Source organism: Nomascus leucogenys, chromosome X, assembly GCF_006542625.1.
Source record: "Nomascus leucogenys isolate Asia chromosome X, Asia_NLE_v1, whole genome shotgun sequence".
Taxonomy (NCBI): domain Eukaryota; kingdom Metazoa; phylum Chordata; class Mammalia; order Primates; family Hylobatidae; genus Nomascus; species Nomascus leucogenys.
The window spans coordinates 133,225,280-133,241,942 of record NC_044406.1 but is presented as its reverse complement, the minus strand read 5'-3'; the positions used below and the strand labels follow the sequence as shown (position 1 = coordinate 133,241,942).

General features: G+C 37.9%; 1 protein-coding gene across 1 annotated transcript in view; it reads right to left on the bottom strand.

Annotated features, from left to right (window-relative positions):
* Positions 1-2,765: 2,765 nt before the first annotated feature.
* Positions 2,766-16,663, bottom strand: part of FMR1NB (FMR1 neighbor) — a 42,325-nt gene continuing 28,427 nt past the window's right edge. Inside the window, exons 5-6 of the mRNA XM_003271821.4 lie at positions 4,465-4,613; positions 2,766-2,929 (exon numbers count right to left, since the gene is read on the bottom strand). Of these exons, the coding sequence (XP_003271869.1) occupies positions 4,478-4,613 (136 nt within the window). The 3' untranslated portion in view covers positions 2,766-2,929; positions 4,465-4,477. The remainder of the gene's footprint in view (positions 2,930-4,464; positions 4,614-16,663) is intronic.

Here is a 16,663-nt window from a genome sequence, read left to right as displayed (position 1 = left end):
AGATTACAAATGTCTTCACTAAAATTTCAATATTAGGTTCTAAAGCAGGAGTGTCAAATCTTTTGGCTTCCCTGGGCCATACTGGAAGAAGAAGAATTGGGCCACACATAAAACACACTAACACTAAAGATAGCTGATGAGCTTAAAAAAAATTTGCAAAAAAACTATTGTAACGTTTTAAGAAAGTTTACAAATTTGTGTTGGGTAGCATTCAAAGCCTTCCTAGGCCACATGCAGCCCATGGGCTGCAGGTTGGACCAGCTTGTTCTAAAGGAATTGTTTTCTTATGTAGTTATTTTATTATTTATTTCTACACAACGAACTTTTCTGTTGCTCTTTTTCATTTTGTTTCTGCTGAATACAGCTCTGAAAATTTAGTGCAGCAATATCAGATTCTTGAGAAATACCCTTCAAAGCAAACACTTGTTTACTGAACTCTGGTGATCATTTGGTATACATGATGACTCCTTTCTAAGGTTTCAGTTTGCCTTGGAAATGCCTGTTCATCACAGCAAAAGCGAAGAACTCCACAAGTCATTTTTGTTTCTAATTCAATTATACACACAGATATTTTATCTGTTGAACATCAGTCACTGTCCTAGGCACTTTAGGCTATGATGGTTAATTTTATGTGTCAACTTGACTGGGCCATGGGGTGACCAGATATTTGGTCAAACATTATTCTGGGTGTGTCAGTGAGGGTGTTTTGGGATATGATTAACACTTAAATTGGTAGACTAAGTAAGGCCGATTGTGCTCCCTCACATGAGTGGGCCTCATCCAATCAGTTGAAGGCCTGAGTAGAACAAAAAGGGGTGACCTTCCTTTGAGTAAGAAAGAATTCCCCCTGCCAGAATACCTTCAAACTGAGACACTGGCTCTTCCTAAGTCTCAAGCCCACCAGCTTTTGAATGGAAACTATACCATTGGCTCTCCTGGTTCTCAGGCCTTTGAACTCAGACTAGAACTAAACCCAGCTCTCTTGGATCTCCAGCTTGCTGACTCACCCTGCAGATCTTGGGACCTGTCCACCTACATAATCACATGAGCCAATTTCTTATAATACATTTATTTGTGTATATATGATATATTCACATTATATATATATATATATATATATATATATAATACACATACATACACACCCTAATGACATCTGTACAGCTTTCTCCCTTCCTTCCTGAGATTCTCACTCAAATACCACATTCTCAGTGAGGCCTACTCTGGCCACCTTATGTGAAACTACAAACTTCCCTCACACTCCCTAGTACTCTTCCCTGCTTTATTTTTTTCCTCCTTAGCACACGTTATCTAACATACTATGTATTTTACTGATTGATTTTGTTTCTTTTCTGGCTACTTCACTAGAATGTAAACTCTATAAGGGCAGATATTTTTGTATTTTTTTTTTTACTTCTGTCTCCCCAGCACCACAGTACCTAGCTCATATTGTTGAAGAAATGAATAAATGACCACATTGTTTTCATTTGCATCCAAGTGAGTTGCACTAAACGTGCATTTCAGTTGCACCGAAAAATTTGGACTCCTGATTCAAAAGGGTATCTGCAACAGGTCTCCTTCTGTCTGGTGTCTATCAAACACCTCGACAGCTTCTTCAGAAGGTAATCATACCGCTGTCTTGATAAATCTTGCAATGCACATGTTGTGGATCTTACCTTCAGCAAGCATTTTCAATTGTGGGGCTTTGTGCTTTGTTGGCTCAAATGACACCTCCTGCAATAGAGCACATATGGAGATGTGCACATTTCCCAGGCATGGTGTCTTTATGAACCTCCATTTGACAGGAACTCTTTTATTCTCATTATATCTGCAAGCTTTGGATCTATCTAAAGTTTTTGTAATAAGAGTTTTTTCTTTTCTGATCACCAAAAACCAAGACTTCCTCCCTCAAAATTGCAATCTATTCATATCATAACTGAATCCTGAGAAACTTGAGTGTCCTCCCCTTTCAGTTCTTCTCATTATCCAAGAGACTACTAGTCTGGGGCAAGGTGCCCCTGTTACGTGCTGCCATAGAACTTGGTACTCTTCTTATCATAGCCCTGTCATTAGTTCTTTACCTGGCTTTCTCTCCCGCTATACTGTGAGTTCCATCAAGACAGGGCCAAGTCTGTCTTGCTCATGAGTCTATCTCCAAGCACATAGAGTGCATGGCACATAACAGGAACTCAATAAATGTTTGCCACATGAGTGAGTAACAAGCCCAGGTAAACTTGAGTCTCACATATTTCAAAAGAAAAAAGTGAATCATAAGACATAATTTTTAAAAACAGCATAATAAATTCATATATATCACAGAACACAATTATTTAAAAAGTAAAGAAAACACAAGGTAACAGTATTTAGCACTAGTGAAATTATGATTTGATTTTTTCCTTTATCCTATATATTCTTCTTTACCAAATTTCCTATAAGTGTATTTTACTTTTATAGTGGGGAAAATAACATTATAAATTATAAAATTAAAAAACCCTACAAATTATCTTCACCTCTTTTCCTCAAAATAAACAAAGTATCACACAGTGCAACATATGATCATTGGGGTTTTTCTCTCTGCTTGCTGACAGGTGAATAACAATATGGGACATCTGTCTTATTTAGTACCAACAGAAGTATACGTTGATACAATAACCCAAGGTGCAAAAATCATGTAACTTTTTAGGATCTGAATGCCACTGGTGTTTTAGGCATGTTTTTAAAGATTCTGTAGGAACTGTTTTTAATAAAAATAATTCAGATTCCGGTTTGATGCACGAAAACAGAACTCAATTTTATTTCATGTTTGAAAGTAAACATGACAAAAATAAGAACCAATTTTTAACTTTCCAAAATGCTCCATGAGGTTTGGATGGCTGAGACAGTCCCCTCTGCTCTGAATGGCTTGTGTTGTCTTGAGGGGAAAATAATGCTATGGGAGAAAAGTAAAGTAGGGTTAAACAACTTGAGAAGACTAGTATTCACATATCGCACTTTGTCATAAAAGAAGTCCCCACAACAAAATTATCAAATTCTATATAGTGAATGTTATGATTAACTTACGTATTTTCAGTTTGCCAGTACATCATCTTCTGTTACTGTGAGGCATACATATAAAATAGATTAGAGCAAATATTATTACAGAGATAATTTCTGAATAACAAAGTTAACTTCCATGTCTCAGTGAATGGTCCACAGAAACCAAGTTTTGTTAGTATAGTTATGATGCTATATATGTATATGTGTGGGTGTACATGTGTACATACGCACACATGTATTGTATTAAACTAATACAAGGTAATATATTCATATGAATAATAATATACAGGCATTATTATAGTAATATATATTTATGTGTTACTTTAAGTAAATATGTATCAACTATACATATATGATACCTTATATAAAGATTTTCTTTTTTTTCTTCTGAGATAAATCACTTTTCCTATTCATCAAATCAACCTTCTCATTCTGAAGATTGCTGAAATGAAGCCCAGGAAAGTTAAAGGACTTGCTCAACCATACACTGTAAATAATGGCAGAACTGGGACTAAAGCCAGAGTCTCCTGACACGGAATTCAATGGTCTGTTATTCCATTCCTTTGCTTCTCTGTAACTTAACACCTTAATTTTGGGTACTGCATTGCAATTTTCAAAACATTTTCACATACATTATATTGTTTAAGTTACACAGAAAATCTATGATGGTATCAAGGAACTGAAAGGTTAATTTCACTGCCCATGGAAACACTACTAGTTAATGACCTGGGTCTCCTTACTCCCAGTCCCTGAGATACAGCTTTGTTTCTCACCAACCATTTTATTCTTCCTTGTCCCTTCACAGTTATTTTGGGAGGAGGAGACCCAAGTCAAGGCTAGGGATCTATAAGCCTGTACAAGTGTAACCTGTACAAAGTAGTCCCTGGTATATGATTCTGGGATCCCTCTCTCAACCTCTTCTAACACTACATTGTGCAGGTTTGACGAACAGGTAGCTGAGACTAACAGGTAAGATCCAGGATTCAATCTCAGCTCTGTCAGACTCCTAAGGCCATTCTCCTTCCCCTGGATATGTGATGTGGTCACATATGAGGACTGCGGCCTTCATTATTTACCAAGGGTGTCTATCAGGGAGCCATAGAGTCAGAGTGGGCAGGTTCAACTTCTTTTCTCCCTCTGAAAAGCTGGCCTGTGTATACCATATAATGTGGCACTCAAAACAAAAGCTGACCTGTGTATACCATATAATGTGGCACTCAAAACAATTTGGCACATTTCTTATCCATTTTCCTACCATCTCAATATCTCTAGTGATAAATATTTGTTCAGAAGCTGACCCTCCTGTGATCCAAACATTTGTGTGGTTAAAAAAATGTGACAGTCAAGCAAAGATGATGGTAGAAATATAAAGCTAACAAGAATCAGAGATGATTGAGCACTTCAACTGTATATCCTATTGTCAATTACCTTTGGTCTCTTGCTACTCTTCACCATGTTCCTCACCTCCTCTTGCTGCTTTCTGTAACATTTTAGACTTCCTCTTTCGCTTCCTTCTTTGTTTCTTCAAACCCATTACAACTCTGTTGTCCTCCCTTCGTAAGTATTTGGCCCATTCGCTGTAACATAAAAAGTTCAAGTGAAACCGTATTTCTCATTAGTGATAGAATAACAATGGGAGGGTTATAAGGAAACAAATATTTGCTCAGATAACTATACTTTCCCACCTGATATTTTTAACTCACCAGATTTAATAAATCTGATAGAAATTATTCCACTTGGCTTGCTCATATTGATCATAACCATCATTATTATTCTCTATACAGTCATTTTGATTATGTGACCTTCTGTAACAGAAATGCTCTCCCACTTCCCTGTGCTGACACCAATGTTACCCACTCTTTAACAGTAAGTTTAGATATTATCTTGTCTAGGAAGCCAGCTCTTCCACTCCTAGTTTAGAGGGTTTCCTTCCTCCTATGAACTTCAAATCTACACAGTAATGGCTCACATTGTATTAGCATTTACAATTTTCAAAGCACTTTCACTTACTCCTATTGTCATTGGGTATACAATCTCGTACCTCCTTGTATTTGTGTGGACGGTTGGCAAAGGGGCACTTGAGAGGCTACCACATGCCAAGAACTTCATTAAGTGCTTTATATACTTTCTCATTAAATCCTCACAACAACCCTAGAAGGTGGATAGTGTGTTTCTTATTTTGCAAATTATTAAACTGGGGCTTAAGGAGGTAAAATAATTCACCCAAGGTCACAGATAACTAGTAATGGAGATGCTAGAATTTAAACGTAGGTCTGTTTGACTCTAAAGTACAAGCTTTTTCCATTAGACCACTTTGCAGTGTTCGTGAATAATGGCTAGCAGCAGGTATGATAAACTTCCTATGTGCCAAGGCCTGTATATAAGCACTTCATGTGCATGATCTCATTTAATCTTCATTAACGACTTGATGAGGCAGGTACTATTTCTATCATCCCCCTTTTTCATATGGGGAAACTGAGGCACCAAGACCGAAAGTAACTTGCCGAGGTCACCAAACTACTCAGTAGTAGAACCAGGATTCAAATCCAGACCTACCTAAATCTAAAGTACAATCTCTCTCCTACTACACTAACCTGTCTCATTCTCTCCTCAAAGCTTGTAAATTCCTTCAGACTGGAACCTTACCTTATCACTTTTTTATATCCCACAGAGGAAATGGAAATGTTTGTTGATTTTTATGCTTATAGGGCTTTTACTTTCTAAAGAACTAAACATAAGCCAAGAAGAAAAAAAAATAGTAATGTTCATGGCAGAGGTAAAGAGAAAAATCCAAAGACAGAAAAAAAGAGAGAAAGATTTGCACACAATATTATGAAGAAGTAATGACAGATAAATAATCCTATCCTCAGCTCAAGCTGGGTAGCATACAGAAGAAGATACCAGGACCTTGTAAGTGCTACTTAGCTGTACAGAAAAACAAGGTTCTGAGCATGTGGGTCCCAGAGATAGATAAGTCTGCCTTTGAAATTATGACTTTGAAGATAAATAATACTAACTTTTCTCCCCTAAAACTGTATTACTGGGTTGACACTGAGCTCCACTAGGTAAGACAAATGTGGGTCAAAGAAACAAATTCTTTCCTAATTAATCATAAAAATGTCTCCAGGCATAAATGAAATGGTGAGTGAAGGCAAAAAATATACTTATATGATTTATCTATGGCCTGTTTATGTTGCCATGTTGTTACCTGCAGTATAAAAAAATAATAACTGAAACAACTACACAGTTCTCAGTCCCTTGGGGCCAGATGTGCTTGAGAATGCAGATTCTTTTGGATTTAGAAAGGTAATATGACACGATATATTGAATACTACATGACATTCCCATAGGGTCTGGGGTAGCATCTCATAATCAAACACAGTAATATTTCTGCAACAAAATATATGAATATTCACTCTAAGAATTAAATAATGACTAGAAGGAATCTCAGTCCAGGTTTGTCCCAAAATGAATACAACAAAATTTTTAGGTTTGCAGAAATTTTTGAATTTCAGGATTTTAGAGAAGAAATTGAGAACTTATGCCTTTTTCTAATGCTGTGACGTCAATATATCCTACTTTATATAATTAAAATGACTATGTTTTCTTTATCTACAGATTTTCTTTTAAATTTGGTCACGTACATTTCACCTTAATTAACGACAAAAAAGCAACACGGCCTTATTATTTCAAAACCGACCCCTAGGGTTCAGAGGACTTGGTTTTTGTTCAGCCCCATCACTAACTGGCTATATGACTAACATTTTACTACTGAGATCCAAGGTTAGCTATTCTACCTAATAGCCAATGAAAATGCCCAAGGAAGAGAGTAGGAGTGAAATGATTTTTCAGTGTCCTAGAGGTAGTTTTCTTCTTTTCATATAAAGTGTCATATATCATGACCAGCATATGCATACTGAAAAGGTCAATTTCTTACACACTCATTCACTCACTGATATATTTGCTCATTTACTAAATAAGCATTATTCTAAGTACTAGAGACATAAACATGAATAAGATATGGTATCTGTCCTTGAGGAGCTTAAAATTTAGAAGGGAAAGTAGATATACAGACTAACAATATTACGTTGAGATGAGTTCAAGTAGAGGTAATCGGAGATTGGTAGAAGGCAGACAAGAAGAAGCCTGACCCAATGTATGCAGGAGGTTTGGAGTACGCTTCCTAGAAGAGGTGACATCTAAGATGAGGCCTACAGCCTGAGTGGAGAGAGCCAGACAAAGAAAAGTGGAGGTGGGGAGATGCATAAGAGCATTTCAGTCAGCAGATACACTTTATGAGACTCAGAGTGGCAAGGTGGCATGTTGTTTGTAAACATCAAGTAGAGTGGCATGGCTGGAAATGTTAAGTGAGCTCACTGGAAATTTCTAATGACACAGATCCACACGGTTGTGGGACATTTTTTTCTTCTAAAAATTCCCAGGAGCCTAGATCTAAGAGCAGAGAAGTGGTATGGATTCAGTTTCAATGAAACAAGGGGACTGGAAACAAGAATGGATTAAAGTACTAGACAATGGGATCCAGGCTGGATAAAAAAAAAAAGCAGATGATGTTAGGAAGATGGCAGACCAGGAGAAAAGAGAGAGTTAAAGAGGCTGGAGGCCTCAGTGAGTTAAAGAACAGGTTCAGCAAAAATGAAGCAGAGAAAAAGCTGGAGGACACGGAACCTATGGTGAAAGAGTAGGATTTTGAACTTTAAGATTTCAGAGATTCAGAGGTTCAATTTTTAGTGAATAACAATGTTCAAGATGTGGGCATGAAACTGGGTGGCCAATGATGAGTAAAGGGGCAATTCCTCAGAATTGAGTACATCAGGGAACTCTGAGGCTAGGGGCTCAAAGAAACAAAAACATACATCATTGAAGAAATTTGTTGGGTGTTTTGGAACCTCAAGAGTTTAACATAACTGATCGGAAAGAAAGAAATGGCCTGAGGACAGAGCAAGATGGCAGAATAGAATGCTCTAACAATTATCCCCATCGTACCCCGCCATAGGAACACCAAATTTAACAACTATCTACACAGGGAAAAAAAAAAAAGCACCTTCATAAGAACGAAAAATCAGGGGAGCACTCAGAGTACTTGCTTTTAACTTCATACAGCTGAAAGAAGTACTGAAGAGAGTAGGAAAGACAGTCTTGAATTGCCAATGCCACCTCTCCCCTATCCCCCAGCAGTGGCTGCATGGCACAGAAAGAGAATCTGTGCACTTGGGAGAGAAAGAGTGCAGCAATTGTGAGACATTACATTGAACTCAGAGCTGCCCTGTCAAAGCAGAAAGCAAAACCAGGCTGAACTAAGCTGATGCCCACTCAGAGGGACTTTTTAAACCAGACCTAGCCAGAGGGGAACCACCCATCCCAGTGGTCAGGATTGAATCTGGCAAGCCTTGCCACTGTGGGCCAAAAGTTCACTGGGGCCCTCAATAATCTTGAAAGGCAGTCTAGGTCACAAGGACTGCAATTCTTAGGTGAGTCCTAGTGCTGAACTGGGCTAAGAGTCAGTGGATTTAGGAGGCACACAACCTACTGACACGCCAGCCAGGGTGGCTAAGGGAATGTTGGTGCCACCCCTCCCCTAACTCCAGGCTGCAAAACTCAAAGCTCCAAAAGAGACTCCTTCCATCTGTTTCAGAAGAGGAGAGGGAAGAGTAAAGAAGACTTTGTCTTACATCTTGGATATCAGCTCAGCCATAGTAGGAAAGGGCACCAGTCAGAGTCAAGAGGTCCACTTTTCAGGCCCTAGCTCACAGGTGACAGTTCTAGATACACCCTGAACCAGGAGAGAATCTACTGCCTTAAAGGGAAGGATCCAGTCCTGGCAGGACCTGCTGACTGAAAAGCCCTTGGGCCCTGAATAACAAGCAGTGATACCTAGGTTATGCTGTGAGCCTTGGGTGAGACTTTGAGACTTACTGAATTCAGGTGTGACTCAGCACATCCTCAGCTGTGGTGGCTACAGGGAGAGACTCCTGCTTGAGAAAAGCAGCGGGAAAAGTAAAGGGAATTTTGTCTCGAACCTTAGATACCAGCTTAGTCACAGGGGAGTAGAGCACCAAGTGGGCTTTTAGCATACCCAATCCCAGGCCTTGGCTGTTGGATGGCATTTCTGGACCTGCCCTGGGCCAGAGAGGAGCCCACTGCCCTGAAGGGTAGTGAGTCCCAGGCCAGGTAACATTCACCACAAGCTGACAGAAGAGCCCTTGGGCTTTAAGAGAACATTGGCAGTACTCCCGGTGGGCCTGCAGTGTTGATTGCCACAAGGTAGGGCTCTTCTGCCTGTAGAAAGGGGAAGAAACAGTGGGAAGAACTGCATCTTGTGGTGAGTGCCAGATCACCTGCAGTACAACAGAACACCAGGTATATTTCTAAGGTTTTGACTCTAGTGCTTGGCTCCTGGAAAGTACCTCTGGACATGCCCGGGGCCTGCAAGAACTCACCACCCTGAAGGAAAGGATACAAGGCTGGCTGGCTTTGCCACCTGCTGTTTGTAGAGTCCCAGTGCCTTGAGCAAACATAAGCAGTAGCCAGGTAGTGATTACAGTGGGCCTTGGACAAGCCCTAGTGCTGTGCTGGCTTAAGGTCTGACCTAGTGCAGTCCCAGTGGTGGCCTCAGTGGTGTTTTGGTCACCTCACCCCAAAGCTCCAGGCAGCTCAGTCCAGAGAGAGACTCCATTTGACTGCGGAAAAGGAAAGGAAGAGAACAAGATCCTCTGATGGTAATCCAGAGAATTATTCTGGCTTTTTTCCCAAGATCATTAAGGAAGTACCTCTACAAGTCTGCAAAAGCCACAGCGTCACTGGATTTGGTATGCCTCCTAATGCGAATACAGCTTAGATCACAACACTCAAGTCCCTTAGAACACCTGGAAAACTGTCCAAAGAAAGATAGGTACAAACAAGCCCAGACAGTGAACAGTACAATGAATATCTAACTCTTCAATGCCCAGACACAGACAAACATTCACAAGCATCAAGACCATCCAGGAAAATGTGAAATCACCAAATGAACTAAATAAGGCACCAGAAACTAATCCTGGAGAAACAGAGACATATTATCTTTCAGACAAAGAATTCAAAATAGCTGTTTTGAGGAAACACAAAGAAATTCAATAGAACCCAGACAAGGAATGCATAATTATATCAGACAAACTGAAAAAAGAGGTTGAAATAATTAAAAATAATCAGGCAGAAATTCTGGAGTTAAAAATGCAACTGACATACTGAAGAATGCATCAGAGTTTTTTAATAGCAGATTGATCAAGTAGAATAAAAAATTAGTGACCTTGAACATAGGCTATTTTAAAATACATTTAATACCATTTAAAATGGTCAGAGGAGACAAAAGAAAAAAGAAAACAATGAAACATGCCTACAACATCTAGAAAATAGTCTCAAAAGGACAAATCTAAGAGTTAGTGGCCTTAAAAAGGAGGTAGAGAAGGTGATGGGGTAAAAGTTTGTTCAAAGCAATAGTAACAGAGGATGTCCCAAACCTAGACAAAGATATCAATATACAAGTACAAGAAGGTTATAGAATACCAGGCAGATTTAACCAAAAGAAGATGACCTCAAGGCATTTAATAATCAAACTCCCAAAGGTCAAGGATGAACAACGGATCCTAAAAGCACTAACAGAAAAGAAACAAATAACATACAATGGAGCCCCAGTAAGTCTGGCAGCAGAGTTACCAGCAGAAACCTTATGGCCAGGAGAGAGTAGCATGATATATATAAGGTGCTGAAGGAAAAATAAGACATACTACTCTTTCACCCTAGAACAGTATGTCCAATGAAAATATCCTTCAAACATGAAGAAAAATAAAGACTTTCCCAGACAAACAAAAGCTGGGGGATTTCATCAATACCAGATCTGTCCTGCACAAAATGCTACATTGAATACTTTAATGAGAAAGAAAAGGGTGTTAATGACCAATAATAAATCATCTGAAGGTACAAAACTCACTGGCAATAATAAGTATGTAGAAAACCACAAAATACTATAACAATGTAACTTTGTTATATAAACTACTCTTAAGTGGAAAGACTAAAGATGAACCAATCAAAAATATTAACTGCAACAACTCTTCAAAACATAGACTACTATAAGATATAAGCAGAAACAATAAAAAGTTTAAAAGTTGGGGGATGAAGCTATGAGGTAGAGTTTTTATTAGTTTCCTTTTTGTTGATTGTTTGTTTATGCAAACAATGTTATGTTGTTATCAGCTTAAAATAATAGGTTATTAGATAGTATTTGCAAGCCTTATGGTAACTTGTAATCAAAAAACATACAATGTATTCACAGAAAATAAAAAGCAAGAAACTAAATCATATCACCAGAGAAAATCACCTTCACTAGAGGAAGGCAGGAAGGAAGGAAAGTAGAAGGAGAAGACCACAAGGCCACCAGAAAACAAATAACAAAATGGCAGAAGTAAGTCATTACTTACCAATAATAACACTGAATATAAACGGACTACACTCTCCGATCAAAAGACACAGAGTGGCTGAATGGATATAAAAATGAGACCCAATCATCAGTTGCCTACAAGAAACACACTTCACCTATAAAGACACATATAGATTGAAAATAAAGGAATGAAAAAAAGACATTCCATACCAATGGAAACCAAGACAGAGCAGGAGTAGCTATATTTACATCAGAAAAAAATATATTTCAAAACAAAACTATATGAAGAAACACACTTCACCTATAAAGGCACATACAGACTGAAAATAAAGGAATGAAAAAAATACATTCCATACCAATGGAAACCAAGAAAGAGAAGGAGTAGCTATACTTACATCAGAAAAAATATATTTCAAAACAAAACTATATGAAGAGACAAAGACAGTCACCACATAATGATAGAGGCCAATTCAGCAATGGAATATAGCAACAGTAAATATATGTGCACCCAACACTGGAACACCCAGATACATAAAGCAAATAGTATTAGAGCTAAAGATAGAGATAGACCCCAGTACAATAATAGCTAGTGACTTCAATGCCCTACTGTCAGCAATGGACAGATATTCCAGACAGAAAATGAACAAAGTAACATCAGACTTAATCTGCACTGTACACCAAATAGACCTAATAGATATTTGGAGAAAACTTCCTACAATGGCTACAGAATACACCTTCTTTCCCCAGCACAGGAATTATCCTCAAGGATAGACTGTGTGTTAGGTCACAAAGCAAGCCCTAAAACATTGAAAAAAATTAAAATGATAACAAGCATCTTCTCTCACCACAATGGAATAAAACTAGAAATCAGTAACAAAAGGAAATTTGGAAACTATACAAACACATGGAAATTAAACAATATGATCCTGAATAGCCAATGAATCAATGAAGAGATTAAGAAGGAAATTAAAACACTTCTTGAAACAATTGATAATGGAAACATGATATACCAAAACCTGGGATACAACAGAAGCAGTACTCAGAGGGAAGATTATAGCTATAAGTACCTATATCAAAAAGAGGAAAAACTTCACATAAACAGCCTAATGATACGTCTTAAATAACCAGAAAAGCAAAATCAGACCAAACCCACAATTAGGAGAATAAAAATGATAAAGATGAGAGCAGAAATAAATAAATTTGAAATGAAGAAAATAATACAAAAGATTAATGAAACAAAAAGTTGCTTTTTTAAGAAAGATAAATAAAATTCACAAACCTTTAGCCAGACTAAGCAAACAAGAGAGAATACCCAAATAAGCAAAATCAGAGATGAAAAAGAAGACATTATAACTGATACCATAGAAATTCAAAGGTTCAATAGTGGCTACTCTGAGCAACTATATGCCAATAAATTGTAAAATCTAGAAGAAATGGAAAAATGTCTAGACACATACAACCTAACAAAATTGAACCAGGAAGAAATCCAAAACCTGAACAGACCAATAACAAGTAACGAAAGCAAGGCTATAATAAAACTCTCCCAGCAAAAGAAAAGCCCAGGACCCACGGGCTGGGCATGCTGGCTTCTGTCCGTAATCGCAGCACTTTAGGAGGCCAAGGCAGGTGGATTCCTTGAGCTCAGCAGTTTGAGACCAGCCTGGGCAACATGGTGAAGCTCTGTCTCTACCAAATATACAAAAATTAGTTGGGTGTGTTGGCAAATGCCTGTCCTGTGGTCCTGGGCACTCGGGAGGCTGAGGTGGGAGGATTGCCAGAGCCCGGGAAGTCGAGGCTGCAGTGAGCTGTGATTGTGCCACTGCACTCCAGCCTGGGTGACAGAGTGAGAACTTGTCTTAAAAAAAAAAAATTTCCAAGTTTACTTCCATAGAAGCCATCTACATACTAACTTTTTATCTGTACCTCTTTTACGGACAATGATTTTCTACTTTGGATACTTGTATATGTCCCTTATTACATAGACTATGTGTGTTCCTTGAGAGCACAGAGCATAATCTGATTTGCTTCTTTGTCCTTCACAGTACCTAACACAAGGCCTGGAACACAGATATTCTTGAAAGCATTAGAAGTTCTTGAATGATATAATGAAATGAAATAGAGATATTTCAGGAAGATGCGTCTGGCAAGACGTTGCAGGATGGATTAGAGGGCGAGTAGATTAGGAGTCCAGGTATATGTCCAAACTGGTTTGGCAGGTATCCTTAATTCCTCTTTACCTAAGGCCAATGCCATACATTCCTATTTAAGTACCAGGAAACCTCTCTGGAACCCACCTCCTAGCCATCCTCCAAGCCCCACTTGCAGCCCTATCTCAGATAATGTCTCTCTTATAAGAATCGCTTGGATTAGATATATCATTATGACCTCTCAGCTCTGAAACTTGCCTTTGCTCTTTAGATGCTACCCTTAGTTCCCTTTTGCTCCTCTCCCGAAGCCACTTGCCTAGAATGGGAAAAGGCACTCAAGGCTGGTACTAAGTTACAACAATAAAATGGGAGAAGGGGCAAATTCCAGACTCATTCCAAAGAACAAAACAAAACAAAATGACAAGGAAAGTAAGTGAAAAGTTTATATATTGAGGATAAATGTGAAGAAATAGTCACCAATGACTCTAAGGTTCTAGCCTGGGAAACTAAAGAAATCACTGACAGGAATGGAGAAGGGTCAAGGGGAGATGATTTAGGAGAAAAAGAAAATGAGTTCACTTTTTCACATGTTGCATTTGAGGTGCTGATAAAACATCTCATTCACGAGAGTGACTGGAAATATGGAACACGTAGAGGTGAGGATTTTACGATTTGGATTTAAGAGTAATTTACCCAGAGACTCTTGGAATACTGTGGTCAGAAAATACCATAGAAATTATCTAACTCAAGGCTCTACTATAATTTTGTTAGAAAATCAATACTCAAAGAATTTAAACACATCCATGAAACGTGGCGAAAGCAGAATGAGAATGCAGATCTTTTAAAATGTTCTTCCTACTATATATTTCTAACATTTTCTGATAAATGAGAGGAAGGCTTTGGGAAACAACCACATTTGGGTGAACAAAGAAAAGCAGACTGAGATGGATCAAAATTGTAAGAGGAACAATGAAATCCAAGGGGGGAAAATTTCAAGAAGGAAGCAGTCAACAGTGTACTCTGTGACAAAAAGATCAAATTGAATGGGAATTGAGAAAAGGTCACTTCATTTTGCAATGAAGTTATTAGTTACTTGGCAACAGAATGTTCTTTTTAATAGTACCTACTATGCCAGAGTTCTGTAAAATGCTGTCTTTGGAGTCCTTGCAATGAGAACACCTCAGACATATGATCCGTATAATGAGGTTCTCTTATTATTTCAGTAATTAAATTACTATGAACAGCGTCCAAGAAGAACCAGCTTTATACGAATTTCAAACCTATAGTGACTCATGTTAGAACAGAATTCCAGTTTGCTCACATTCTCATCTGACATATTTTATCAAAGTTCTTAGAGCCTAGTCATACTTTTCAAAATTTATAGATTTTATTTCCTTCCTCTGAATCCAAATGTATATAATCCTAGGAACTTCAAACTTTCCAGTAGTTCACTAATTACTGCATAAAGCTTTTCAAAATAACATTACTAATTATATTGTACAGTATAATGAGATATGCAAACATGGGAAATTGAACATGTAAATGCCTATTTTTTAAATTCAAAGGGTGATGATTTTTAGGCAGTTTTTGACACATTTATTCCCAGTTCTTTACCTCCCATTGTAAGAAAATAAGTGGCACTAAGACTGTCGGCATAATGAAAACCAGATTATAATACAGGGAATCATGCAGCAGGATTTGTCTAAATGTAGAAATTTTCAGTAACGGCCATCTGGCAAGTAGCAACATTGAAAATGTATGGGGGATGTGCTTTTTACATCATCTGTGTATCAGATGATCTACAATCTTTAAAAAAATAGATATTTTATTAGTTGAAAGAAAACAGTTTTGTCATTTTCAGACTGAGTTCTGAATTCTATCTTAATTCAAAGTTACAAATTCAATCTGATAGGAAGAAAAAGGACATGAAAATGCACTTCATCTGAATTTAACAGGCATGGTATTATGTTTAAATTTTCCACCTTACCAAAGCTACAGACACACTCAAGTATCATATCACTATATAATCCACAGATGCTTAAACGGCATATACACACAGATTTAAACTTTATCTAAAAACAGACAAAGATTAGAAACTGAATTAGAAACTGCACTTGAGACTACTGTCGCTGGCTACAGTAATAGCTGTTATAAGAACAATTCAGCCACCTCCCTTTTTCTCTTCCCCTTAGAATTCCTCTCCCCTGCTTCCTTTTGTCGCTATCCACCTGATCTTTTCCTTTCTTCTCCTCTAAGCAAAGGCTTAAGCCTACTAGTGACACTTATACCTAATGAAGCTTCTGATCCCTATTAATGAGGATAAAAATAGATCTTACATAACCTTGAGGACACAACACATTTCAAAAACACATCTTATATGTTAGTTTAATATGGCTATTAGTAAATTCTTAGGAAGTTTTTCACTAATGCTCTCTGCTTCCTTTTGTATGTGCAACCAGTTCAAACCGGCTTGAGTCCTCTGTGTACCGGGTTCATATCACACTAGAACTCAAGTCAAGCAGAAGTAAACTAAAGATTCAGTTATAGATTTTTCCAGTGGCAAAATTAAGCTGTATCTGCTCAGAAATGAAATAAATTAAGGTGTCTATAGTGAGAAGACCACCATCTGAATGTAATTAATTCTGTGAAAAGGACCCCTCTCTATCTACTCCAAATCTGTCCCCCTTCAAAATCGACCTGAAACGGCACCTCTACCATGAAGCCTGACGTGCCCTCTCCCACTTAACCTGATCTCCACTGCTTCAAAACTTTTGTAAGTTATTGCTACCATCCATTTTAGTCCTTAATTATTTTCATCTTATATTGTAATTTAAACGTGACATACTTGGGATTTGTTTTAAGGTGGATTTAAGCTCCTTAAAAGTAGGGCCTATGTCTTAAAAATTTCTGTATCCTCCGTTATACCTGGCACAGGCAAACATTGAATGAATATGGTCAATAGTGGAAAAATGACTTAGGCGCCAAAAACTGAAGTATATATGGCTCTGGTGAGTAATTACCCTTTTCACCTACACTGCTTTTAGTTCTC